Source organism: Micromys minutus, assembly GCF_963924665.1.
Source record: "Micromys minutus genome assembly, chromosome: 2".
Taxonomy (NCBI): Eukaryota; Metazoa; Chordata; class Mammalia; order Rodentia; family Muridae; genus Micromys; species Micromys minutus.
In genome coordinates this window covers 94,447,606-94,475,546 of record NC_137971.1, presented here as the reverse complement: position 1 = coordinate 94,475,546, position 27,941 = coordinate 94,447,606, and the positions used below count along the sequence as shown (strand labels likewise).

The 27,941-nt window shown below is 48.6% G+C and overlaps 1 protein-coding gene across 2 annotated transcripts; it reads right to left on the bottom strand.

Annotated features, from left to right (window-relative positions):
* Positions 1-21: 21 nt before the first annotated feature.
* On the bottom strand, positions 22-13,579 carry PLEKHB1 (pleckstrin homology domain containing B1). 2 transcript variants are annotated; one of them, XM_080911856.1, is made up of 8 exons: positions 13,440-13,492; positions 11,870-11,945; positions 10,397-10,549; positions 9,737-9,839; positions 8,754-8,793; positions 5,484-5,588; positions 1,630-1,729; positions 22-1,132 (listed from the first exon to the last, which is right to left on the bottom strand). In XM_080911856.1, the coding sequence occupies exons 2-8, from the start codon at positions 11,904-11,906 to the stop codon at positions 996-998; spliced, it is 675 nt and encodes a 224-aa protein (XP_080767982.1). In that variant the 5' UTR covers positions 11,907-11,945; positions 13,440-13,492; the 3' UTR covers positions 22-995. The 2 variants fall into 2 exon arrangements, with proteins under 2 accessions (XP_080767982.1, XP_080767981.1); XM_080911855.1 differs by lacking the exon at positions 5,484-5,588 and having other exon boundaries at positions 13,440-13,579.
* Positions 13,580-27,941: the final 14,362 nt, after the last annotated feature.

Here is a 27,941-nt window from a genome sequence, read left to right as displayed (position 1 = left end):
GTCTGCAGCTGAGCCAATGAACTTTCACATATGCGAGGAATTTTAATGGGCACTCTGGCCACTGAGCCAGAGATTTTAGCTTTTCTATTGGCAGTTGGGACGGGGTGATGGAATAGTTCGGAACAGGATCAAATGGAGAGATGGCTTGCCACCTATACTGACAGGCACATGAGGGTTTCCCAGGCTGGTGCCAAGGTGGGTCAGGCCCGGAGCAAAATAATGCCATCTTCCCCCAGAGTGAAGGAAGAGAAAAAGCTTCAGATGTTAACAATCAACACCATAGAGCTGAGCTCCTGGGATCAGAAAGGCATTTTCTAATGGAAGCAACTTCCTAAGGCCAGAGGTCTCATAAAGCTCACCTGTTCCCACAGTTAGGAGACCTTAGGGTTAGCTCAACTATCACTGGGAAGCTACATGTGGGAGAAAGGTGCCAAATTCTGTGTTTTTGGATAAGAGTATGTTCTACCAGTACTAACTAGACAGGCAAAGTATTCATTATAATTGAAATCAAGAAACTTCATAAAAAGCCCCATCATGCCTTTATCCAGCAAGATCCTTCACCTAGAGCTAGGACCACTACAATCCAACCCCTGCCACAACTGTTACTTGGTTTGAGCACCCAAATTGTCTTCCTGCCTTATTCCTTGCCCCTATTTATCCTTACCAGACAGACAATTAGCTTTATTGTTTGCTCTCTTATGAGTCCAATTCCTTGGACACTTTGAAGCCAAATGAAGCTATGTTTGGTGTACCTAAAGGAAATTCACGTGATTTATGGAAGTGCCTGGCAGTAGGTGTATGGATGTTTGGCTGTGTCTGTGCCTGAGACGAGATAGGAGGAGGATACGTGGTGGGAGGAATGGGCCAAGCCTAGAGGGCTTAATGGAGAGAAAAGGGTCAAAATGGGACAGAGTTTGAATGGTAGATAGCAAAAGGGTCCAGAAGAAAAGGGTCTTGCGTTTTATGTGCACATCCAGAGGTCAGAGGCCCAGGGCTCAGAACCAGCAAGGTGACCACATAAGTGAGCCAAGAGCAGCACCCGTGGCAGCCCCAGCAAGCATGCCCATGGCCAAAGGGGCGCCTGAGCTGTAGCAGGGATCCTCTCGCACTATCACGTGTGTCACACCAGGACCTGTAAGAAGAGCCACACATGTCAGGGTCGGCCCTGGTGACTCTGGTCCAATCTCATGTTAAGGCATGAGCTCATCCTGCTCCCCAGTCAAAGGAACCGAGACTGAGAGCACCTGCCAGTGCGACCTACAGATCATTCATATGCCACTGGTAGTGACTCTGGGCTGCCAGAAACCAAAGGCTCCCTAGGCACCTGGGGATCCATGCACCACTTGGGGGTGGACACTAGTAACTTTAGACCTTGGGAATAGGAAGAGTGTCATTCCCAAAATAGCCACCTGGGGGCGCCAGCAGCACAAGATTGTCATTGCTGGGCTGTCTGGCCGAGTGGGGCAAGCAGGAGGAGTCTGTTTTGGGTCTAGAATTCAGGACGGTGAGATCTGGAAAATATGTGTACCCTCAAAGGATGAATGAAACTTAGTCTTCATTGATGGATCATGGGCAAGGCCTGACACAGGATTGTGGCAGGAGAGGGGCTGGTATGCCAGGGGCACTTACCTGCATAAGGTGGCCCATAGTAGCTTCGGACATATGTGGCCTCGTGTGCGTTAGGAGGCACCACCTCATAGTAGTCCTGATACGGGCTGTAGACTCGTACCTGGAAAGTCCAGTCAGGTTGAATACCCAGAAATTCCTTGTCAGGGTTTGATCCTGACCCTTTCATTCTGTGACCACCCTCCTCCCCAGGGCTAAAGGGAAAAGGTGTGGCCTCCCCATAAAGTCTAACCCTTCTCCCTAAAACCTCAGCCTTTACATCCAGCTCCCAATGATGCCTTTTCTCTTACATTGGCCTTCTATGTTACCCAATTTTCCCATGGCTCCCGACTTCCCTTTATAAGTCGAACAATTCTACAATGCCCTCGCTCAGAGAAACCCAACTGATTTTTCTCCTGGTCAAGGGAAGAGAACCATGGCCAAGCCCTAGGCATGAATTAAAGGAGGCCTGGAGCAAAGGGAAGGAAAGGCTGTCATTGAAATAACTGTTATCCAACATCTACTGCATAGTGGGTCCCAAGAGAGGTTCTCTCCTGTGTCACCACCTCTGATCCTTCAAGGCAGGCATTGCTAGCTCCATGGTACCCAGTGCTGTGGATGAGGCACAGAGGTGAGTTCTGCTCTCCCCTTCAGGCCCCTACCAGCCTCCCAGATCCTAGCTCAGAAGCTACCCACTACAGGAAGCTCTCCTGGGTTCAGGAGTATTTCTTCCTAGGGTCTCTTGGGTGACTTGGATAATACCCCTTCTTTTCTCTTAACCTTTCTAGCCTGTTCCCCCAAATGTGTGCTACTTAAGGAGAAGGTCCTCCATTTGTGTCACCTGCAGGGGATAGTGATGACAGGAACCAGTAATACATGAATGATTAACAGTAACTCACTCCAAACTTACCACTTTAACTCAGGGTGGCAGACTTGAAGGGGGTCAGAATTCCTTCTCTCCTGGGAAACCACCCCCCCCCCGGACCCATTCTCGCTGTGCCTCTCACTAGGCTTTACTCCAGAATTACTCAGCTCTTTTTAGAAGTCTGTGTCCACATGTGTAGGAGCATGTGTGCATGAAGAAGTCAAAGGTTGATGCATGGTGTCTTCCTTGCTCACTTTCTGCTTTATTGTTGAGATAGACTCTCACTGAACTTGGAACTTGCTGATTCACCTTGACTGGCCAGCAAGCCTCCAGCAGCCTCCTGTTTCTTTTTCCCCATTATAGGTGATTAATGCTCTTTTTATAGAATTATGAGATTATAGGAGAGCAATGCTCTTTTTACATGGATCCTTGGGGATCAAACTCAACTCTTCATGGTAAAAACTTTACTGACTGGGCCATCTTCCCAGCTCCCTCTATGCTACTATTTTTGAGATGGGGTCTCCTAGCTTGGCTTTGAACTCACTATTCAAATGAGGATGACATTGAACTCCTGATCTTCCTGGCTCCACCTCCCAAGTGGTGGGGTTACAGGAATGCACCACTAAGCCTGGCTCTAGAACATTTGCTCTTTGAGGGGAGTGGGTATTTGATACATAGCCCAGACTAGCCTTGAACTCAGTCTCCAGCTTCAGTTTCTGGATACTAGGATTATAGGCACATACTACCAAACCCAACATTTTCTTTCTTATGATGCTGGGGTTTTAACCTAAGGCCTTATGAATGTTAGGCAAACATGTACCACTGAGCAACATCTCCATCTCTTAGCACTCTTGTCTTTGCATACTGGCCTTTCATAAAGCCACAAGGTCTCAAGATTTTATTTTCTAAATGTGCTCTTCTGACAACCTGTTGGCCAATGCTGAGGGACTAGGCCATAGGCTTTAGCAGCCTGGACACTAGAAGTGATCTTGGGGGAAAATGTTCTTCAAAGGGATGGATGGGAAAAAGTCAGACTAGAAAAGACTGAAGAATCCTTAAGGAGAGCAGGTGATCAACATTACATCATCATACATCTACCTTTATACAACATTATATACATCTTCCCTGAAGCTGCAGTGAACTGGTAGCTTTGAGAGGTTCTGGAGTGGATGGAAAAACACAACTTCATGTCTCTTCGGGGTGTGTGTTCCTCCTATCCTCCAGCTCTGGGAGGCCCAAAAGAAAACTCAGAGCACCTAGCAACCAGTAGGTAACCCTTAGAGACCTGAAGACAGCCAGCTTCTCCCACAGCCCAATCCCTCCTGTGGGCAGAGACAGTGCTGTCCAATCACTGAATTGCATGCAAATAACTCCTTGGCTGCAATTAAAGCTGTTGTGTTCTTAGGTCTAAGGTCTTTCCAATCCCATTTTTAGGCGTTGCCACTTGAAGTCCCCGGCCTCTCTGTGATGAACTGAGTAACACTGACCAAGTTAAATAACCTCTCAGAACATCAGCTTCTCAGCAATACCTGGAGAATCAAGCAGAACTACATCTATTGACTTCTGGGCTCAGATGTTGTGTTTGTTATAATCACCATCAACCCAGCGCCTCACACATGCTGAGCATGTGCTCTACCACCGAGACACAGCCCTAACCCCAGCAGTTAGTCTTGGACATGCAGATTTCCAGGCTAGGGATATAGATAGAGTTCAGTATTAAAAAGCAATGTTTGCCTAGCATGTGTGAGGCTCCATGCTCAATCCCCAGCACCACAAAAATATTCATATGCATATAAATATAGCATAGTCCCTAAGCCCCACCAGGACTTAGGAGATTCTAGAACACAGAGGACATCAACATTTGTTGTCGTGTAAGCCCCTAAGTGGTTCTAAAGCACAGCATCATTGAGTGAGAAAAAAGTTTGCAAGTGACCATTAAGACCACAAGCTCCCGTGTTTGTTCACACCAGACCAGGCACTACACTGAGCCCTGGGGACAGAGAAAGGCCCATAACCTGTGTGCGGGCTGATCTTCGTTGTCAACGTGACTGGACTTGGAACCACCTGGGAGACATACCTCTGGGGAGGTCTGTGCTGTTTCCAGAGATTTAACTAAGAAGGAGAGACCCACAGAATAGGACAGCACCATCCTATGGGTTGAAGTTCTAGACTAAATAGAAAAGGGAAATGAAAAATCCAGCCGGACACTGGCTCCCCAAACGCGAGCAAGCAGTCTCAAATTCCTGCCACTATGCCTGCCCCCATGGAGGAGTGTGCCCTCAAACTGTAAGCCAACAACCAACAGATGTCTTTCCTTCCTTCAGTTGCTTCTTGTCAGGTATTTGCTCATAGTGATAGAAAAGTAACTACAACATCTTGATTCCAAGAAACATCCAGGGCAAGGACAGATCCAGACTAAGTCCTTTCCTTTCTTTCCTTACTCATTCAGTGACCTATTTATGCCAGTCCCTTATGAGGGGCGTAAGGACAGATGGTCCCCATCACTGGGCACTGACTGAACACATGTCCTGTACTGGGCTCCAACTGGGCAGAGCAAATGTGACCTGGTCCTTGCCTTGGAGGAAGTTCCAGTTTCAGACAGTCTAGACAGACAGGAATAAAGCGGCTCTTAGACCCGACGGAATAAAGCCAGTGCCAAAAACCAGTGACAGAAGACTGTACCCCAGGTAACAGTGCCTGAAGCCCTGGGAAGTCCTCACTGAGGAGGTGGCAGGCAACCTTTGAGGTAATTCTTTAAGGATGAGCATCAGCTGGCCAGGTAGATTGAGAGGTTAAGGGTTTGGGCAGCAGGGACAGCATGAGAATCATCGGAATGAGGTGAGAACCAGAGCAGCAGCGCGCACAGGGGTGACATGTGACAAGCAAGTCTAGCCAGATTCCATGGTCCAGTGAGGTAACGGGAGCCACTGAAGTCCACAAACATGGAAGGAATGGGACAGGTAGCTTTGGAGGCTCATCCAAAGGAGGGAGGAAGAGCTGAGCTTGCACTTACCCAGATCCGCCTCTCAACCTTACAGGGTTTCCAGGAGAGGGTCGTACACCTGACCTTAGGGCAAACCCGACGGCTCCTGGGTGGGACGACGGCTCCAGCTGGGGCCTGCTCCAGCCACAGAAACCCAAGAAGGGAGAGGGAGGGAGATGTCAGATGCCCTTTACACCTTAAGAGACTAGGGGATGTTACCGGGACCCTACCCGAGTTCTGTGGCAGACGTACCTGAGCTGGGGGATAGTCAGAGAGTGGGAAAAGGGGGTCCGTTACTCAGTGAAGGAGCGACGGCCTCCTTCCAGCTCTCCCACCTCAGTCTCAGGCACATGGGGATCCCAGACCCTTTACCCCACAACTCTAGCCTCATCTGGGACTGTATCCCCAGGAGCCTCCTCCCAGAGTGGGTACAGGTCACTCCTGCACAGGCTGAAGGACACCCACAGACACGGATGTGAACATGTAAACAACAAATACAAAAGCAAACACAAGCACCAGCTCCAGTAAGCCAGAGCCCAGAGGGATGTGTGTCTGGGGAGCAGAGAGAGAGAGAGAGAGCATCTAGGGCCAGGCGGAGGTAAGGGGTCAGTAGGGCAGGCAGGCGTACAGTAGAGAAGGTGCATGGAGGGCCAGCACAGCAGGCAGAGAGGGAGTAAGACAGCTTCATAGAGTCACAGAGTGCAGAACGGTCAGCCCTCACCTCCTTCCTCGTGCTGTCCACAGTGCCACCGACACAGGGGACTTGGGCTCTGAGTGCTTAGCCTGACCTGGCTCCCTCCCTGATGATGCTTGCTGCTTCTGGCTTCCTACAGTCACCTCCCACCTGAGAACTGAAGACTGTCCCCAACATCTGACTGTGGCCCTCCACTGCTCTGATAGTCTCCGAAAGAGTCTATTCCTCCAACTGGACTCTAAGACCCTCCCTGACCTGATGACCCCACAGGTCATCTCTCCAATGTCACTTCCTCCAATGGTAAACCTTCCAACCAGGCCAGACTCCAGCCATTAGGTATGCACATTTGCACACGCACACACACACACACACACACACACACACACACACATCCCTCTTCCCTGTCTCTGCTCATGTAGCTCCTCCCACCAACGCCAGCTTCCTCACTGAGTCCACTAACCAAGTCTCTGCTGAAGGCTCCTCCAACATCTTAAGACTGTGAGACCAAAGGAGCCACTTCCGGTCCTTAGACCTCAGCTTCTCCATCTGTAAAGTGGGACCGATAGCACCAACCACTACCAACCCCTAGCCCTTGTTGGAGGATGAAATGACATCACCAGACCATGTGCTTAGCATAGTGCCTGGCCTCTGCAGGTGGATAGACCCAGGAGGGTTTCTGTCTTCTCTGACACTTCCCAGGAGACACTCTCTCCAGGTGAGGGATCTCAGCTGGTCCACAGGCAGAAGCCGCAAGTGTAGATTCTGGAGTCTGTCAGGTGGGGTCCTATGTTGGGCCTCAGGAAACTCTTCAAACCCTCACCTCCACCAGTCTCTAAGCACTCTCACCTGCACAGTCTAAATGCCTGTGCTCCTCAACCTGTCAGCCAGCAAGGCTAAGTCCACATCCATATCCTGTTGCCTGGAGACTGGCCCCACCTCCCAGATGGTCCCTGGGTATTCACACTTAACCCCTTACCTTTTGCTCCCTACCTACCAGCCAGCTGGCCTTTTGAGCTTGTTTTTGAGACAGGATCTGGCTCTGTGCCCCAGGCTGACCCCAAACTTCTCATTGTCCCATCTCAGCCTCCCAAGTGCTGAGATTATAAACACACACTGGTTTGCACTATCTACTGCTTTTTAGAAATCCAAGTCCAACAGCCAGGCAAATAATATACCTGCCTTTAATCCTGAGAAGCAGAGGCAAGAGAAGTCTCCAAGTTCCGGGTCAGCCAGAGCTACACAGAGAAAAACCCTGTCTCAGAGAAACCAAACCAAAACCAGCAAAACAACAACAAAAGATAAATAAATAAAAATGTCTGGGACGCTGAGGATGGCTCAGTTAAGTGCTTGCCTTTTATGCACAAGAACCTGACTTCCATCCCCAGCACCCACGTAAAAAGCAATGCTTCATGTGTCCAATCCCAGAGCTATGGTAGCAAACACAGGCGGCTCCCTGGGGCCTATTTACTAGCCAGTCTAACTAAACTGGTGAGCCCCAGATCCCAGTGAGCAGCTGTCACAAAAATAAGGTGAATGGCTGTCAAGGAACAGCACGGAGGTTGACCTCTGGCCTCCACGCACCTGTGTACCCAACACGCATACAAATAAATCAACTCAAGACTATAAAAAGACAGGAGCGGTGCTCATCCATCCATTCTTGCCTTTCGCTCGAAAACTGTCAGTGGCTTATGGATGCTGTTAGCAGACACCAGGATCCTTAAGTTCACGCTTGTAAGTCTAGCTCTTGGGAAGCTGGACCAAGAGGATCACTGCAAATGTGAGACCAGTCTGGGCCACGTGATGAGTTCAAAGCCAGCCTGAGATCCAAAGTAAAAAATAAAAGATAGCCAACATGCTTAGCACAATCTTAGCACAATCCCAGAGCTATGGTAGCAAACACAGGAGGCTGCCTGGAAGCCGTCCTCCCCGCCAACCTCACCCCATTCATGCCTCGGGCTTCAGCCACCCTGACAGCCTAACCCATTGGCTATACTTGCACATACTGCAAAAGCTGTTTCTCTCACCAGAGCCCCGCCTTTCACCCCAAGGATGTTAACCCTGCAAGTCTCAGGTTCCACTTCAAGTGAACTCACACACCTAGATCAGATCCCTAAAAGGGTCACATGCTGCATAGCCCTGCCTGACCAGTGACTGGCATCAAGATGGAATAACGAATCGGTTGTTTTATATCTGCCCGCTTCTAGACTAAGTGCAGAAGGGTCAAACCTGTAACCCTTGCTTTACTTCCGATTCCGATTCTGATGTGCCTAACATACAGTAAGAACCCAATACATATCTGTTGTACTGACAGATGAGCCTCCGTCTTACCATCTGCAGAGAGAGAACAATAGCCCCGCCCTCATAAGACTATTCTGAGTGGCATCATATCTGATATATGCCTCCCTCTTTTTATCTCCCATGTAACCCTCCAGTGACTTCTCCTGGGAGCACCTGCTGACACTCCTTCTCCACAGGGGACTGCAGGGGACTGAGTCTACATGGATTGTTCCACTCTAGACTGAATTAATAAGCAGAGACCGACTCTGAGTCACCCATGATTCCATGGCACAGGGGGCAGCGGGGAGGGGGAGAGTTTGAGGACTCACCGGGGTGGAATTTGCCTCCATCAGGGCTGTCTTCCATGCTCTGCAAAGCAAGACCTCCGGATGATGAGAGATTTGCAGGCTAAGTGTATGGGGATCCCACCTTGTAGATGTTCCTCCCCCACCCAGCCCCTCATCCCCACCTTTCCCAACTTTCAGGTAGACTAAAGCAACTCTCTACTGCCCTAGTCACAAGAGTAAACCCTGAAGTAAGGTAATAACTCTTAGGCCAGCTTCTTCCCTTTGGTTATTCTAATTGAATTTGGGAGGGTGGGGTGTCTCTCCTGAACCTTGCAGGCCTGGGTGATGCTCTGCCTGCAACCCACCTCCATGTTCCAACTTACACATCTCTCCAAAGCCATGGCCCAAGGCCCAGGAATGCCCAGAGGATACAGGACAATTGGGCCTTTGTTGGTTGCCATGGCATCTGGCTGGGGTAGACAAGGCAGCTCTATGCTGTCGGCCCAGAGCATAGGTGCCCCTCCACCCACACACTCATCTCTTTTTTCTCCTCCAGGGCTCAGGCTGAGGGTAGAAGGGGAAAGAATGGATGGGAACAGATGGTACTGAGGGAGATGCCCATCTTCCCAGGATGGGCTGCATCTAATATTGGGGTGCCCTGCTTGGACACTGCCAGTGGCTTTCTGAAGGCAGGTCTAGGTCTACCCCTCAGCTCAGAGTCCCATCTACCAGGGCAGTTCTTAGAGGGGTCTTTTGAGATGTCACTGGGCATGTTGGCTCCGTTCTATCAGCCTGGGAGAGGGATCACCTGACAGGCTGCAAAATATCTGATTGGAAACATCTGGAGACCCAGCGCCCAAGGCAGGCGTGCCTCCATCTCTGAGTTCTCTGAGTATGCACCAGTTACCAGTAATGTTCTTGTCCTCTGCGCAGCCCCTATGACATGGCCTTGCCTGCTGGCCTTAGATCCCATCTTCCAGATGCACCCTGAGACCCCACTCCGCACGCAAGCTGAATCCACTCACATGGCGTCATCTCGGGTCTCCGCGCACAGGTGCAGGCGGGAACCCTCCCGCAGGTTCACGGTCAGCAGGCCATCTCGGCTCCTGCCCTCTGGAGGCTGCACATCTGGAAGCAGACACACACACACACACACACACACACATACACAGGGTTCCAGAGACCCTAGTTTCCCTGACCCCAGGAAACCACACACAGTGGCAGGGATTGACTTCTTGGGGTCCTGTGTGCTAATCATTGCTAATCTCTGATCCCACATACTTTCTTGGGAGTCTGCTATACCCTGCACACCCCATCAACCTTTTTATATTATTATATTACTTCCTAGCTCATCTCTCGCTGTATTCTACTGTGGCCTCAGTCATGGTTGAAGCATTAGATTTGCTGTGTGACTATAGGCCAGTTACATCTCTTCTCTGGGCTTATGTCATCCTCCACTCTCTAGAACCTGCAGGCATTTTATCTGGATTTATGTGGGGGAGGAACTCAACCAAGGACCGGTTTCTTAACGTAATAACTAACTGACCTACATCTAGCAAAGGCCCAGAAGCAGTGTCTGCGGGAACTCTCCGAAAGCACCCAAGAGCCTCCCAAGTAAAATTCTCAGACCCGGGGAAGACCCTGACCATACGGCAGAGTTCCATCAAAGAAACGCTTCTACTCACCCTGACACTCTTGGCCGACCTTTATGTCTCGGACATTGAAGTGGATAACTACGCGGTCCTCCTCATCCTGTGCCGTCTCATCGTGGTAGTAACCCAGCGTGCCATCCAACCACAGGGCGAACCAATTCCGCTTCCAGCGGCGGAGGATGGAGCCTGCAGGATATTCCGGACCCACCAGGGATGTTGAACCCTGAGCCTTCTTGGGGCAAGATGGGTTCCCAGCATCCCCTCAGTTCTGGGCCCCATTACCGTAGTTTCTTTCTTGTCTCTCTAGTCTCTAACATGAGGACAAGACCTCTCTTTTTTTTTTTTTTTAATTTTTATTTCTCATCTCACCAGCCACCAGCCTGATACACAGTAAGAGGCTCAATAAACGTGTTGAACCGTAAATGACAGCCCATACCAACTTGCCGGAGCTTCCAAGACAAGCCCAAGTCTCTTCAAAGGCAAACACCTCTCCTTGCTGGAAGCCTCTATCATGTTTCTTGTCTCTGGCTTGAGTGACAGTCATTTGTACCCTCTCTGACTCTTACACCAGATGGGGGATCTGCATCTCCCCATATGAGGTCCTAAAACTGAGCAGGATCGGCATTCGGTGTCTGCCAAACAAAATGAACAGAGAATGGACAAGGGCAAGGGATATGGGGGCTCCCAGCCCAAAGGTCTCCAAGACAGCTCCTCTTTAGTTCACAGCTTTGGTTAAATGGGGGTGGGGATGGGGCTGCTGTGGCCACTGTGACTCTAGACACTGTTTCAAAACATAAGAGGGTTTCTTAAGGTATGAACTCATGCCTGTAGTTCCAGAACTCAATGGCTGAGGGAAATTCAAAGCCAATCTGGACTACAGAGTAAGACCAACCTCAGAGACAATAATAGAGCTAGGCACGGTGGTGTATGCCTGTAATCTCCGTACTCAGGTGATGGAGGTAGGGTTCAAACTCATATTAGGCCCCATAGTGAGTTTGAGACCAACTAGGGCTAGCGCAACTGTGTATTCTCTGCAATGCATCACAAACTCCCTAAAAGAGGACTTCTAGAGCTATGTTTCTAAAGCAGAGCTCTATCTCACTTTGCTTAGGCTTTGGTCTGTGTCCTGCCTGGGTTGAGGTTGCTATGAACACACGGGGCATCAAACTGATCTGCACCACGAGGAATGCACAGTTAAGAGTCTAGGGCCAGTACGGGGTAGGGAAGACTGACAGTCAAGAACAGTTGTGTTTTACGTTATTGTGGGAACTGAGAAGGGTTAGAGGAACAACTAAAGCAGGCTCATCAATGAGAGAAATCTGATTGGTCTTGAAGTATACAGTTTTGCTAAACAGTCAGAAATGGGGAGAAATGAAAAAAGAAGAGGCCAGAAGGTCCTGGTGTTGGGGGAAAGGTCGGCCACGATGTAGGGGGCACACTGCTTCCCTCCTCCCTGCCCGGGGATGGGGTGCAAGGCAGACAAGGACTTGACCCAGAATCACTTACTTTGCCTCCATAACCAGCCGCCCCTCACCAGGGCCATTTCTTCAAAAGGACTTTCCAGGGTGGAGTCGGGTGGGACCTGTCAGAGGAGCCAGGACACAGACTTCACAATTCAGCTCCTGAGAGAGAAGCCCCCAGCCCTGCCCTCCCTAGAGAGCCTGGAACCTTGCAAGGCTGCGTTAGTAAACAAACAGTCCAGGCACTCTCCACACCCCACCCCCACCCTGCCTCCTAGGGCTCTGCTCCTGCAGAGAATGGGGACACTGTCCCAGTGGGGTCAGCGGGCAGCCACCCAATAGGACAGGGGTGGGGGTGGGGATGGGAGCCCAGGCCAGGCTGAGTTCCAGAACCTCGGCAAGTCTCTGCCTCACGCTCCTCTGGCCTGAATGAGGCAGGTAAAGGCTGGGATGAGCCAGCCTTTTTAATGCTCAAAAAAATGTTAGGAAGTGGGATTTGGAAACGAGAACAGTAGAGTGTCAGTCAGAACAACGAATTTCCATGACAGAAGAGCCTTCATACTCAGACACCACAGCGGCCATTTTCGAAGTACATAAAAACCGCGACGCTATGGCCGTGTGCTTGCTACGCTTCTCTGCCTTCACCTACTCACGATCTCACTTGAGCTCTCCAACCATCCTTGCCATCCTCCCTATTTTAAAGACAGTTTGGAAACAGGCCGGGAGAGGTCCAAACTACACAGCCCTCCCCACCCCTTGATTACAAGGCAGTGGGGGCGGGATCCACACCCAGCCGCCTCGGCTCCTCTCCAAGAGCCTTAAAAAGACCCAGGTGCAGTGGCATAGTGTTTAATCCTAGCACTCGGAAGGTAGAGGCAGGCAGAGCTCTGTGAAGTGGAGGTTAGCTTGATCTACTTAACAAGCTCCAGACCGACCAGGCCTATACAGTGACTGTCCCAAAACCAGCCTGGGCAGTGAGTGGTAGGTCATGCCTTTAATCCCAGTACTCTGGAGGCAGAGGCCAGTGGATCTCTGGGTTCAAGGCCAGCCTGGTCTGTAAGTGAGTTACAGGATGGCCAGGGCTACACAGAGAAGCCCTGTCATGGAAAAACAAAGCAACCAAAAAAAAAAAAAAAAAAAAAAAAAAACACACACACAATGTGCACTAGGATCAGGCGGCGCAGAATTGTAATCAAAAGTGGAGGCAAACACTGCTAGTCTTTAAAGACTCCAGGTGATCCCAAAGTTTGCCAGCTACTGCAGATCTCTCTGCGTTGCCAGACAGCCCTGTTAATGGGGACCTTTAGGAATACTTTACAGGTGGATGAACTGAGTGGGGGGGGCAGGGAAAAGTGACGCATCTCTGTAGGTAACAAGAGTTCAGACTGGAATTCAGGCGTCTTCCTTCTCATATTAAGAACGACTTATTTATGAGCAAGTTCCTCAGCCTTTCCCCTACCTGCTCACACCTGTTGCTGCGCAACTAGGGCTGGCACACCTAGCCTTGGCCTCTTGTGTTTCTCCTCCGGCTCATTCCCCTCTCCAAGCTCTGACAGAGATCTTACCAGAGGGTCGAGTGTACAATCCCTCTCAGGTTCCCCTTTGCGCACACCCACCTGTTCACACCTGTCGTGGATCCTGCTGCCACAAATGCCTGCTACTCGCTGAAGCTGCTACCCGAGCCAGTCGCACCTGCGTTTTGCGTACCCCCAGAGAGCCTGAGGCATTTCACTCCCCAGGCAGTGCGAAGTGCCTGGGGCCAAACTGCCCCCGGGTCCCGCCCTCCAGACCCAACTCACTCCCAGAGAGAGGGCGTGGCGTGGATAAACTCAATGACCGAGTCATGCTGGGATTTGTAGTCCGCAGTTCTACACTGGGCAGAAGCAGCCCCGGAATAACAGTCCTGTGCGGATCCCAGAAGTAAGAGGCTACACATATAATTTTACTTTTCCCCCTCTCTTTAGATCTGCTATTAACAGAGCTGTCCTCAAATGATCTGCTGAGCAGCTGAGACTACAGATGTGTACCACCACAACCAATATTACATTTATTTGTTCGCCTATTTTTCAGAAAATACTTTTCCCCCTCTTGGTACAAGAGATGTATTCCAGGACCAGCTAAATACCGATCTACACTCCATCTCTGACATAAAAGGCTTTCTCTTGTAAATCTGTGTGGCTGGAGGGTTGGGAAGAGACCTCAGTCAATAAAGTGCTACACACAAGGAACAGAGTTCAGATTCCCAGAACCCACACTATACAAGCCAGGATGGCGGTCCTGGGGAGGAAGAGACAGTTGGATTCCTGGGGCTCACTGGCCTTCCAGCCTCACCTGACAGTGAGTCCTAAGTCACCTTATTCCAGAAAACATGGTGGATGGCTTATGGATTAAGGCTAGCTGAGGTTGACCTATGACCTCCACATGTGCTAACATAGTAATGCACCCAACTCATCATCATCATCAGAGAGAGACAGAAGCTTAAAGCCTGGCTTGTAATCTTCAAGAGACAAAGGCAAGTGCAGGAGGCAGTAAAGATCATCAAAGGTCAAGGTTGTCTGATCTAAGAGAGACTTCTCAGAGTACATAAGGAACGTCTCAAAGCCAGAAACTTTCAAAGTAACCATTGAAAATGAATGTACAGCTTGGGATATCCTGAGAGGTGAGTCAGAGAGCGGGGAGGGGAGGAAGGAAAGGTCACACCCCAAAGGGCTATAGCCTTGTATACACACTTGCTGGACAAACTGTCCCAGTGATGCCCAAGGTCGAGCTTAGCAGAAGCTGGGCCTGGTTGTACAGACCTACAGTCCCCAGGTAGGCTGAGATGCAGGAGGTTCAGGGCTAACCTGAGCTACAGAACGAGTTCAAGGCCAATCTGGCCAACTTAGAACCCATCTCAAATGTTTAAAGAGAAAAGGTAGGAGGAGGAGACTGGAGATAGAGCTCGGTGTGGAGGACTTGCCCAGCATGGCTGAGACCCTAGATTCCATCTCCAGAAAAAAAAAAAAAAAAAAAAAAAAGGCAATTTCCACCGAATGGGTGGCCAGCCTGAAGCCACAGCTACTTCGGAGTCCCAGTCTAGTAATGGTTCTCAACCATCTTAATGCTGTGAGCTCTCGATACAGTTCCTCACACCGTGGTGACCTTTTCCATAAAATTATTTTGTTGCTACTTCCTAACTGTATTTGGCTACTATTATGAGCTGTAATGTAAAGATCTGATATGCAGTCCCCAAAAGGTTGCCTGCCATCAAATCTGATGGCCTGAATTGTACTCCCAGGACAAGAGGAAGGAGAGAACGAATTCTCACAAGTTGTCTCTGAGCTCCACAAGTGTAGGTTACATTTGTGCACACTCATGCATACACAGAGATAAATGTAATTTTAATTTTTAAGATTTGTTTTCTGGGGGCAGTTAAGAGCATTTGGCTGCTCCTCCAGAGGTCCTAAGTTCAATTCCCAGCAATGACATGGTGAACTCCCAACTATCTGTAATGGGATCTGATTCTCTCTTTTGGTGTGCATGAAGATGGGTCACTCATATAGAGTAAAATAAAATAAGGCTGCCATGGTGTGCACACTTTTCATCCCAGCACTCAGGAGGCAGAGGCAGGCAGATCTCTGAGTTCAAGGCCAGCCTGGTCTACAGAGTTACTTCTAGGATAGCCAGTCAGGACTACATAGAGAAATAGTCTCCAACAAACCAACAATAATAACAAAAGTTTGTTATTCAAAATATAAGAGAGGCCACACCCACAGCCACCAGAGACATTTCTGGTCCGATTCAGCAACTTTGTGCTTCCCAAACTGTATATGAAGCTCTATTTTTTCTTAGTGAGAGAACCATGTTGTTTACAACTAGAAAGGAAACACTCCTGTGAACCCCAACACCTCTGTAGCCATATGCCCCCCAAGGCTAGTCCTATGGAAAGAATCCAAGTCTGTCTGGAGAGATGGCTCAGTGGTTAAGAGCACTGACTGCTCTTCCAGAGGTCCTGAGTTCAATTCCCAGCAACCACATGGTGGCTCACAACCATCTGTAATGAGATGCCCTCTTCTGGTGCTGTCTGAAGACAGCTACAGTGTACTTATATATAATAAATAAGTAAATCTTTTTTAAAAAAAGGAAAGAATCAAAGTCCTTTACAGACTGAAGAAAATAATGCCTCCTGGATACAAAAATAAGCGGAAATTATACTTGAATAGAAAAAGAATGTGGTAGCCCGTAGTTGGGAGGCTGACATAGAGAAAGACTGGGAATCACTTGACTACATAGTAAAGCCAGCCTGGGCTACATGTTACATGTAGGGCTACACTACCACCTCACCTTTTTTTTTTTTTTTAAGATTTATTTATTTTTATTTATATGAGTGCACTGTTGCTCTCTCCACGTGCTCATGGTCGGCCTCTACTCCTCTACTCCTCTACTTCTCTCTCTCTCTGCTTCTACTACCCTCTTAACCCCCTCCCATGACCTGAATAACTCTATTTTGTACTATTCCCTCACAGGGAAGGGATTCCCAACATGGGTCCCCCAGAGGCATCTCCCTTGCCCCCAGGCCTTGCCACACCTCCATGGGCCATATGCCCCCCACTCTCTTCATCCTTTTCTTAGCCGAAACCTGGGACATCTTTTTTTAATGCATGTGAGTACACTGTCGCTGTCTTCAGACACACCAGATCTCATTACAGATGGTTGTGAGCCACCATGTGGTTGCTGGACCTCTGGAAGAGCAGTCAGTGCTCTTAACCACTGAGCCATCTCTCCAGCCCCGGACCTCATCTTTTAACAACACACATATACATACTTATAGTGCAGAGAGAAGCCAGGCTCCATCGGAGTTTCGGATGTTAGTGTTCTCTAGTTGTGTAAAACACCACAGAAAAGCTTCCCCAAGGAAGCAGAAGGGTCATGAAGGAGAAGTAACTTTTCCCCAGTGTGGACCAAAGAACCTCACACAAGCGCTGGTGGAAAGTTCAGGGCTCTTCAGCGGGTTTAGAAGATGAGCGAGGGGTGAGGGGAGAAGATGCGGGCTGGAAAATGATGCCGCTGCGGCGGGTCCAGGATAGCACGAGGACTGGGTGGCGTTCTGGCCGGCGAGGTACGAAGACTGTCAAAACAGGTGGCTAGGCCATATGCCTAGTGGGTTACAAAGTCCCGTCACCTGGATCTGACCCTCCAGGGTCATTACTTTGACTAGCCCAGTCCAAATCCCCACCTCTGCAGGAGCAGAGAATCCCAGAGACCAGGGTATCATCTAATTGAGAAGCCCCCCCCCCACCCCCACTTCCTCCTGCCCCAGAAAACTTCTCCTTACCGGAGTTGCAGGGCTCATGGTTCCTGCTGCTCAGAGTTGCATTCCCAAGAAGGTTCCAGAAGTTGGGCTTGACTCTGCAGCCTTGGAAATAAAGGGATCAGGAAAGAGATATCAGGTGGGCCGCTGAAGGGAGCCTCACCAACCCTAAAGAAAGTCACCCTCTTTCCCAGCCCCCTCCCCGGCTTTCCTGGCTGAGATCTCCTCTGTCCTTTTTCTGGCCAAGTCACCTAGTGATTCGGAGGGGGTGTTGATCCAGGTCTCCAAGATAGGGTAGGGAGGAAGGGTGGAATGGAGAAGACAGGAGATGGGGGCAGGGCGGGTTCTCTGGCCCTAGTTTAGGGCGTGGCTAAATTTTCATTCTGGGGCCTAGCAAGCTGTGTCCGTCATCCCAGCCCTGGCTCTGCGGCCTGGCTCCTCAAGTCTCCCTTCTTGGCTCCCGGGTCTCTTTAATCTTGACCCAGAGCCACCCCAGTGCTGCAGCCCTTTCGTGCTGTGCGTGCTCTGGGGGATTTACCACAACAGATCCTATTAGCCAGTAGCTCATCCCGTCTTAGCAGCCCGGGCAACCGCATCTTTCCAACTTCTCTGTTTCATCTCTGGGCCTTTAACTCATTCTCTGGTCTCTGGAAAGTCTGAACCCTACCCAGCTTTGACTTTTCTGCTCTCTATAACCAGGATGGGAGGAGGGAGAAAAAGAGAAGGGAGGCAGAAGGAAGGAGAAAAGAGTGCAAAGAAACAGGAAAGAAGAGAGGGGGAGCTATCTCTTCCTGGGATCTTGGCTGGTTAGACTGCTAAAATACTTCAGTAGTCACTATTATGTTGATAATGATCGGTTGAGTTTTCATTTAGATACTTTTGAAGTTCATTTACCTGCACGTACGCAAAGGTTTGTGGGTAGGGCGATCTGGCTCCCTCATTAGCTAATCTGAAGATTCTCCCTTACTCCTCTGGCTGTCTTGAGGGGGAAGAAAAAAAAAAGGACTGTAAGTCAAACAGCCAGGGGACGAGCCTTAGGCCTCCACAGGATAGTCCTGCAGCCTCCACAGTGGGCTCAGAAAGGTGCGCAGGCTAACAGCTGATGACGCAGCCAGCTCCTGAAAGCAGCTTCGGCCTGAGGGTTGCCAGCGGTTTGGATTACCAGGCTCCGTGAACTCTAGGTGAACCGGCTAGAGAGGGATAAACGTCCTCTGATGGCCCAGAGAGAGACTGCTGTCACAGCTCCCCCGAAGCACAGCTTTGATTGTTCCGAAAGCAAACCTCCGTGGCTGTGACTGGTAAAGGGGCCAGAAGGAGGTAGTTCTAACACAAGGTCTCTCTGGCTGTGTAAGTGGGTTGCTCAGACTCATTTAGTCACCAAAGGTACCTTCCTTCTCTGGTGTTGCTCATTAGGCCTAATAGAAAGCTTCTTCCGTGGCAATGTCTTACCTACTGTGGTAACTGATAGAAGAAACAGCGGGGATGGGAGGGGCACTGGTGGCCTGGCCATAAAAGTGGCAAGGGGACAAGCTGTTTGACAGCTGAAAAAAAGCTATCAGGGCGGAGCTGGTAAGTCTTCAGGGCAGAGGATCGCAACGCTGCTGGTCAGTTCTAACACCGACTGCCTGCAAGGGCTGAGGAGTCCTTGTGAGTTGGCCTGCCTGAAAGCTGAAAAGCCAGCCGCAGCCAGTGACTGAGGAAAAGCTGTAACACCCAGTTCAAGAGGCATCCAAGACTGTGACACTAGTGGGGACTGCCTGAGACCAACGTCTGAGACTATCTCCTTGTCTACCACGATTTCTAGATGGGGGAATCAAAGAGGACCCAGGTAGGCTACTGGAGAAGGACTGAAGGAAACCAGAGAGAGAAGGGGGAAGAAAGGGAACAAGCAAGCACAGCACGCTGGCTCAGAATCTGTACCTGGGTCCAGCCAACTCCTGGCTTCTCTCCAGATCTTCCTCCTCCCCTCTCAGATGGGCAGCTAAGGGTCTTTCACAGAGGGAGGGGGAGGGGCGGTGCAAACCTCTCCCAGAGGACACTCTGCAGATTTAGCAACCAGAAGAAAAGGGGAGATTCTCCAACTGCAGTGCAAACTTCAGTGAAAAGATTCTCCATCAGCCTCACAAAGAAGGATGCAAAGACAGAAAAAAGAAGGAAGCTGGGAAAAATCAAAACTACAGATACAGATACTGAATTGGTTGGTTGGTTGGTTTTATATTTTGACTTTCTTGAAACAGGGTTTTTCTGTGTATCCCTGGCTGTCTTGGAACTAAGTCTATAGACCAGGCTGACCTCAAACTCAGGGATATGCCCAACTCTGTCTCCCGAGTTCTGGGATTAAAGGTATGTGCCACCACTACCCAGCACCAATACTGAATTTAAATACAGGCAGACTTGGCATATGTTCCTGAACTGTTGGACAATGGCTGGTTACAAGACGTTAATAAAAGGTGAGCTAACAGGTTGCACATGCCTGTAATCTAACCAGCTGGGTAGTTGAGGCAGAAAGGCCAGCCTGGGCTATAGAGCAAAACAGGGTTTTAAAGCAGAGAGACTTTCTCCAGGGAGAGAAAAGTGCCTTTTTAAAAATTATATATAAGTACAGTGTAGCTGTCTTCAGACACACCAGAAGAGGGCATCAGATCCCATTACAGATGGTTGTGAGCCATTATGTAGTTGCTGGAGATTGAACTCAGGACTTCTGGAAGAGCAGTCAGTGCTCTTAACCACTGAGCCATCTCTCCGGCACTTATTTAATTTTTTATTTTTAATTATAAGACTTATCAGGGCTGGAGAGATGGCTCAGAGAGACTGGAAGAGGTCTTCAGATTCTCTAGGACTTGGTTTGCAAGATGGTTGTGAGCTGCCATGTGGGTGCTGGAATTGACACAGGTCCCTGGCAGAGCAGCCAGGGCTCCTAGCTACAGAGCTACCTCTCCCGCCCTAGCTCTTTTTTGTTGTTTGTTTTTTAGAAACTTAATTATTTTTTATTTTATATGCATGGGTGCTTTGCTTGCATGCATGTCTGTGTACCAGGAGTTTGGACGGTGCCCGAAGAGGCCGAAAAAGAGTATTGGATTCCTTTAACTGGAGTTACAGATGGTTGAGCTATCACATGGGTGCTAGGAACAGAACCCAGATTCTCTGGAAGAGCAACAAGTGCTCTTAACTACTGTGCCATCCCTCCACCCCACCCCCATTTCTCTTTCTAAAGTTTTACTTTTACCTATGTGTATGTGGAAGTTGTGGTAAACATGTGCGTAAGAATGTGGGTGCCAGAGGAAACCACAGGCTTTGCAGCCTATGGAGCTGGAATTATAGGTGTGAGCCTACCAAGGTGGGTGCTGGGAACTGAACTCAGATCCTCTGCAAGATCACTATGTGTTCTTAACCATTTAGTGATAGTGATCTCCCTCTCTCTCTCTCTCTCTCTCTCTCTCTCTCTCTCTCTCTCTCGATCACTCTTGCTCTCTCATTTGTTTAAAGGTTAAGGACAACATTATTAAAGTCTAAAAGAAAAAGTCTGGTATAGACAAGCTGTAGTCAGGAAGAAGAGAAAGGAGCCAAATAAATAAATAAAAGAACCATGCTGCTGGAGTTTAGCTGACACAGGGAGGTGAACCCCACACAGATGTGGCAGGAGCATTGGAGAAGAATCCTAAAACACCAAAGAAAGCAAGAAAGCACACTCCAGCTCTGGCCAGATGGAAAAGAAAGAAACCTTGCACCTTTCCAAGTGAAGGTAGGCAGCCCCAGCTGAGCCACACAGCAGTTCTTACACAGGTACTGCCCTTTTTCCTTTATATCTCTGGGTCTGTTTAAGACAGGATCCCACTGTGAAACCCAGGCTGGCTTCAAACTCCTCCCGCCTTTCAGGTGCCGAGGGTGCAGGTTTGCACAGCCCCCAGCCAGACACAGTTGGTTCATTTTTATTTTGCTTTAAAAAAATTATTGCACCAGGTGTGATGGCATGCACCTTTAATCCCAGCACTCAGGATGTAGAGGCAGGAGGATTTCTGTGAGTTTGAGATCAGTCTGGCCAACATAAAGATTTCCTTTTTTAATGTTATCGTGATGTCCTGCTGTCTCAAAAAAAAAAAAAGTTTTAAAAAGAAAAAAAAAGTCCGGGTGGAGGAGTGGAAGCTATATCTCAGCAGTTGAGAGCACTCGCTGCTCTTCTTTTATTTATTTACTTATTTAATGTATGTGAGTACACTGTCACTGCCTTCAGACACACCAGAAGGCATCAGATCCCATTACAGATGGTTGTGAGCCACCATGTGGTTGCTGGGGATTAAACTCAGGATCTCTGGAAGAGCAGTCAGTGCTGTTAACCACTGAGCCACCTCTCCAGCCCCTTGCTGCTCTTCTGAAAAAGCAGATTGCAGTTCCCAGTGTCCACAGTAGCCTGTAACTCCAGCTCCAGGGGAACCCCACCTTCCAGCCTCCTTGGGCACCCTCACACATGCGGCAAGCACTTCTGCAGACAGAGACACACACAGACACCCACACAAACACATACACAAACACAAACAGATTAAAAATAAAATAAGTACTTAAAAGTATTGTAGATATCTATGCATAGTAAAAGTGTGTGTGTGTGTGTGTGTGTGTGCACGCGCGCACACACACAAGTGCACATGCCATGAACTTGCTACAGTTATGACTCGTAATGTAAATATCTGATATGCAAGGTACCTGGTATGTGACCCCCTAAAGGGGTGACCCTAGGAAAGAGAACTGTTATAAAGGAAAGTAATCTTGAATAATGTGAATAGGCCTCAAAGAATTTGAGGCCCTGACCTGAAAACTGAGGCTTCCCTGAGGGAGAAGACAGTAGATTGACCTGCAGTCTCAGCTCCTCCCTGAGATTTCTGTCTAGCAGCCTGCCCTCCAGATTATACTACCCCACATCTCTCTACTCCTCCTTAGCAAGCCGGTTCTTTCAAGTAAGTCTCTTTATGTGGGGAAGCATCTCCACCATTCCTATTCCTTTGGAAAGTGCTGAATCATGCGGGGAGGAAGTAGATACTTGCCATGAACTCCTCAGTTGAGTTTTTAGAGATGCCACATTTGGGGACCAAGGGGAACCTGACAGCCAGAGAAGGGCAGGTGTTGAGAGTCTCAGAAGAGACAGTAGCACCCCACACTCGGAAATGTGGGTGCAAGTTCTTTCTGAAGTGCACCATCTGGACCATCGGATGTGTGAGGAGCCACTTCTAGTCAATTTCTGTCCTGCTGAGTCTCATCTGTGCTCTGTGTAGAGATGAGGGGGTTTTTCTACCCTCTATACTTCCAAGCAGTGTCCCTGAGCCTTAACTTCAGGGAGATGAGCTGCCCTGAGAAGACAAGCTTCCTTCCAGCTCTGCCTCAAGCTCCAGAGAGTTTCCTGCCTGGACTATTTCAGGGCTGTCCTCCTGCTCCAAGCAGTCCTAGACAGGTCCTTTCTCAAGAGCCATCTCTCTCTCCCTCCCTCTCTCCCTCCCTTCTTCCCTCCCTCTTTCCCTCCCTCCCTCCCTCCCTCTCTCTCTCTCTCTCTCTACCCCCCCCTTCTCCCTTCCTCTCTCCTTTCCTTTTCAAGGAGGTTGGCTCAGTCTGAAAGTGCTGCAAATGATCTATCCTGTGGGTGCTTTGTTTTCTCCTTCAGTGTTGTTGATTAGAATTGGATTTCTCTCCATTGTGGGAGTTTAAGGGTGCAGGGCTTTTCTAGTCAATTTCCTTCTGGCTCCTCTGGTCATAACTTCGGACTCTGCCACCTGACTCCAGGTAATTTCCTATATTCTTTTCTCCAAGGGAAACTGTTGGAGCTTTCTTCTTCCTCTCCTCCTCCCCATTTCCTTCCCCTTCTCTTTCTTCCTTTTCCTTGTAAAAATGCATTTATTTTTATTTTATGTGCTTGAGTTTTTGCCTGCCTCTGTGTGTGTGTGTGTGTGTGTGTATGTGTGTGTGTGTGATGTGTGGTGTGCATGCCTGGTGTCCACAGAGTCCTGAAGAAACCATGGGATTCTTAGAACTGGAGCTAGAGACAGCTGCGAGCTGTCATGTGGATGCTAGGAATAAAACCTGGGTACGCTTAATGACTGAGCCATCTCTCTAGCTTCTTCTTTTGTTCCCTAACTGGGGATGGAATCCAGAGTCTCATGACAAGGGTTCCTTCACTGGGCCAGTCCCCAGTGTGGCCAGCTTTCCTCTTGACTTAACCAGATACTCCCCCATGCCCTAGGATTATGTAGGAAAATTCTGAGTCTCATATTGTCTGTAATATTTTGTTTTGTTTTGAAACAAGGTCTTTTCTACATAGCTTTGGTTGTTCTAAAACTCACTAGTTAGATCAGGTTGGCTTAAAACCCACAGAAATCTGCCTGCTTCTGCCTCCTGAATGCTGGGGCTAAAAGCATGTGCCACATGCTTGGCTCTGTATGAAATAGTTTTAACTATAGACTTTTGTTTTTCCTATTGAGTTTTGACTTCATCTTCTAGGAACAGGATCTTCACTACAAGAGAGCAGAACAGCTTGATCTGAATTCTGAAGGTTTCCCTTTTCCAGGTGGCTTGACACTGTGGGAAAGAGGGCGAGCCAGTGGGCTGGACCTGTCCAGGATGAGAGGTGTGTGTGGGCTTTGATCTGCTTTCACTGCAGAGAGGAGCATGCAAGCACTTACTCAGGCAGATATGGAGGTGGTACATTTCTGACCCACAACAGAAAACATTTTGTTTCGGTGGTTGAAAGTCTCTGCCTATACCAGGGAACACTAGTAACACTAACTACTGCCTGATATACATTGACTGTTTCCCTCTGGTTCTGGCAAGAGTGAGCTTTGGTCTCATGTGGTCAGGATCGTCTGCATAGCATTACTGTACCCTGGGCTGTGATGTAGCTCAGTTGGTAGAGAACTTACCTCCCAAGCACAAAGCCCTTGGATTCATTCATGGGAATCAAGCTTGGAGGTGAATACCTGTTATCCAAGAGCTCAGAAGACGGTGTCAGGAGGGTCAGAAGTTGAAAGTCATTGTGGGTTAGGTGGTAAGCTCTAGGTTATCCTGGGTTACATGAGATGCTCTTTTAAAGAAAGGGAGGGGGAGCTGGAGAGATAGCTCAGTGGTTAAGAGCACTGACTGCTCTTCCAGAGGTCCTGAGTTCAATTCCCAGCAACCACATGGTGGCTCACAACCATCTGTAATGGGATCTAATGCCCTCTTCTGATGTGTCTGAAGAGAGCTACAGTGTAGTGTACATATACACAAAAATAAATCTTTAAAAAATAAGTAAATCATTAAGAATAGCACTATACTCCAGGTCCCTCTGCCTCCACTCCCAAATTCTGGGATTCCAGAAGTCTGACCCTGTGCTTAGCTATTTTTGAAAGGGTCTCACAAGCACAGGTTGTCAGGGACTCAGTATAACTCAGACTCTCAACAGTTCTCCTGCTGATGACCTCTTCTGGTGTGACTGAGAACAGCTACAGTGTGCTCATATAAAATAAAATAAATCAATCTAAAAAAAAAATGGAAGGGAGGAAGGGAGGAAAGGAGGGAGGGATATTTCAGCACCGCCTGTGTTTACCCACAGTATAGATTTGTAGAAGGATGAAGCGTCTCCATGGCAACCATGCCACACAAAGCAGACTGCTGTCCACAAGTCCTGCTGGGCACTGTGGAGGACGTGGATGAGGTTCCGCTCAGAGCCAAGCACGTGCCCACTAGTCCAGCATACCTGTGACAATGAGAATGGGAGTAAGGACAGGATGGATCCAGTACAGAGTTCACATAAGGTCAACCTTGGCCATACCTGATGCGTCTCTCTAATCACTGTCTCTTTCTATGGCCCTAAAGGTCTTTTACCTTCCTCTTGCTGCCCACAGGCAACAGGATCCACTCATGGTTACTGGAGCTCTCCATTTCTGTGTGTCCAGGGTCCAGAGCGAGGCACAAAGGAAGAACTTGCTGCTGTGGGTGTTTGAGGAGAGAACAAATGAAGGAGGGGTGTCAGCCATCCCGAGCCATCATGAAGATGCGCTCTTAGCTCGGCAAGATGCGTCTTCAGAAAAGCATGAGGCTCCTTTCCTACCTTGGGATGGTGGGTAGCAGAAGAGCCTGTGGCTGCTCTAGAGCAGACCCCCTGTCCTTCTTCTGACTTGCCACCGGCTGCAGGAGACTCTGAATATCACCTAGCCTGTTCCTCCCTTTCCTCCCCCATGTGTGGGAGTGCACTGTCCAGCTCTAGGGAAGGTTGTGAGGATTAACATGAAGCCAGATATAAGGCCTGGGGGTAAGGGACTTAGTGTTCTAGTAAGGGTTTTGTTTGTTTGTAGTTTTTAATAGGGACTTACTATGTAGCCCTAGCTGGCCCTTGGGACTCACAATCCTGCCTCTTCCTCCTAAGTGCTCAGATTACAGGCGGGTGCTACCATGTCTAGCTTAGTGAGAGCATCAGATCCCTTAGAACTTGGAGTCAATTGGTTGTGAGGCTCCTGATGTAGAAGCTGGAAACCAAGCTTGTGTCCTCTGCAAGAGCAGAAAGCCCTTTCCACCACAGAGCATCTCTCCAGCCTCTTAGCTGAGTGAACATATCCAGGATATTTGCAATCCCTTCTGGTGTTTGATTGTTCTGAATTTAGCAACAGCAGTAAGATATCTTTCTCCAAGTCATGGATACTGTTATTAAGAAGTTAGAAGCTAGTGTGGAAGGTTCCGAAGACAAAACTCCCGATAGTGCATTTGAGCAAAGGCAAGGGACAATACTGGGACAGAATTCTTCTGTGAGGAGGCTCTGCAAGCATTGTGTGGCTGGCTCCTGGCTGCCAGAGAGCAGAGTTTCTGGGCAGCATGTAGTGCTTCTGGTCTATGGTATGCTGAATCCAATGCCAGCCATCTTGGCACCTCTCAGGGTGGCTGTTTGAAGCAGGGTCTTTTAAACCTTGGCTGGTTCCTCGGTGGTGCCAACTACCTTTTCAAAAACTGGAGCTCCTGCTGCTCTCTCAATAAAATCCTTACTGTTGTTCGAATAGTGCCTAGTAACTATGTCTGGTTGTGCCAGTGAGGTGGCTTAGTAGGTAAGGACACCTGCTGCCAAGACTATTGATGTGATCCAAGTGATCTTGGATTATTTAGTTATGTCAATGACCACTTCCTGTCCATGTCTATATGTCTAACAATCCCTTTTGACTATTAGGTAAAAACCTTTGGAATGTATTGGTTTAGCAGACTACCACCTTCCACCAACCCAATAGTTAAGAGTGTCATCAGATAGCATCTAAAACGTAGAGCAGGGCTGTGCTTGGTGGCGGATACCTGTCATCCCAGCACTTGGGAAGTAGAGGCTGAGGATCAGGAATTAGTTCAAGCTCATCCTTGGGTGTGTCACAGAGTTGAGGCCAGTCTGGTCTCATGAGACCCTGTCTCATAAATAAACGGATAGCGGAGCTTTCTCTGCTCCGCTGCAGCCCACCTACCTGCTGCCCCCACCGGTGTATTTGACAAACGAGTTGATTTATGGCTGTATTTTTAGCTGACCTTAAATGTTCACAGAGCTACTTCCATGGTGTGATATGCCATTCAAGGCAACCCAAGTCTGTATTTCTTGAGTTATAATAATTCACATTTAGATCAGAATAAACTCATTTCCCCTTTGGCGTGAGATTTCTATTTTGCATCGACACCCCTGTTTTCTGCGTTGGTGCTTTATTCCAACAGCTCCAGTGTGTGCCCAAAGCTGCCCATAATACCCAACCTTAACAATATTGTTTTCTACACACATATATGACAAGCTTAAATTAGGCACAGTAAGCGATTGGAAACAACGACTAATAAAAAAAGAGCAATTATCACCATCTTGCATAAAAAGTATTTAAAATACGAATTTTAAATTTCTATTTGCTCTGTGTGCATGTACACATCTGTTTAAGACAGAGTCCCATGTAGCCCAGGCTGGTCCTAAACAAGCTAAAGATACCCTTAAACTTTTAGTCCTCCTTATCTTTTTCTCCCACATGTTCTCAGACTGGGGGCTGTATTACCACTCCGGTCATTATGAAGTACTAGGAACAGAACAGAGCACTAGGCAACATCTACCAGCTGACCTACAATCCCAGAAACATTTTTTTTAAGATGGGTTCTGAGCACATCATTAATAATTTATTTTCAGACTTTGGCCGAGCAAGGGGACCACCATGTGAAAATCTGCTGTAGGCTGCTTCCTGCCTTTCACTAGCTCATCCTCTTGTCTCCCCTGGAACCTTGGCATCCTGCATCTGGTCTCAGTGAAATGGTGCCCGAGGCTAAGTGTCCAGGGTGACTTTGCTAATGTGTGGTGCCTCAACAAAACTCGTCATCTTTGACTGTGTTGTTTAAATGTGGGCTTCTGTGGTGACTAGATCCTAAGAATGCAAAATTGGAAATTGCTAGCCACCCTTGGGCCTAGAACTGGCAAACATCACTTCCACTATACTTTCTTAATTAAAGTGAAGTACAGGGTGAGCCCATATTTAATGGGAGGTACCACTTGAGGTTGTGGGTACTAGCAGATGTGGTCTCATGGGGCAATCTTCCAGCACTAGCTGTCTCTCTAGGGAAGGCTGACTGTCTACGTACACACTGAAGTTGTAGCTATGAGATGTAGTAATGGAGTTCAGAAATAGAAAAAAAATCTGAAGAGTCCTGTTTTCTGATCTTGCTACTTTTAGCCAAGTCCTACAAGAGAGAAAAAGATGGAGAAAGTCAAGCAGGAGCAAGTTTTTCTGCTGTTCATCTTGCTGAGGGAGGGACTCTGCTCTAACCTATAATCTGACGAGTAAGAGGACTGTAATTTTGGGTTTTGCAGAGCTGAAAG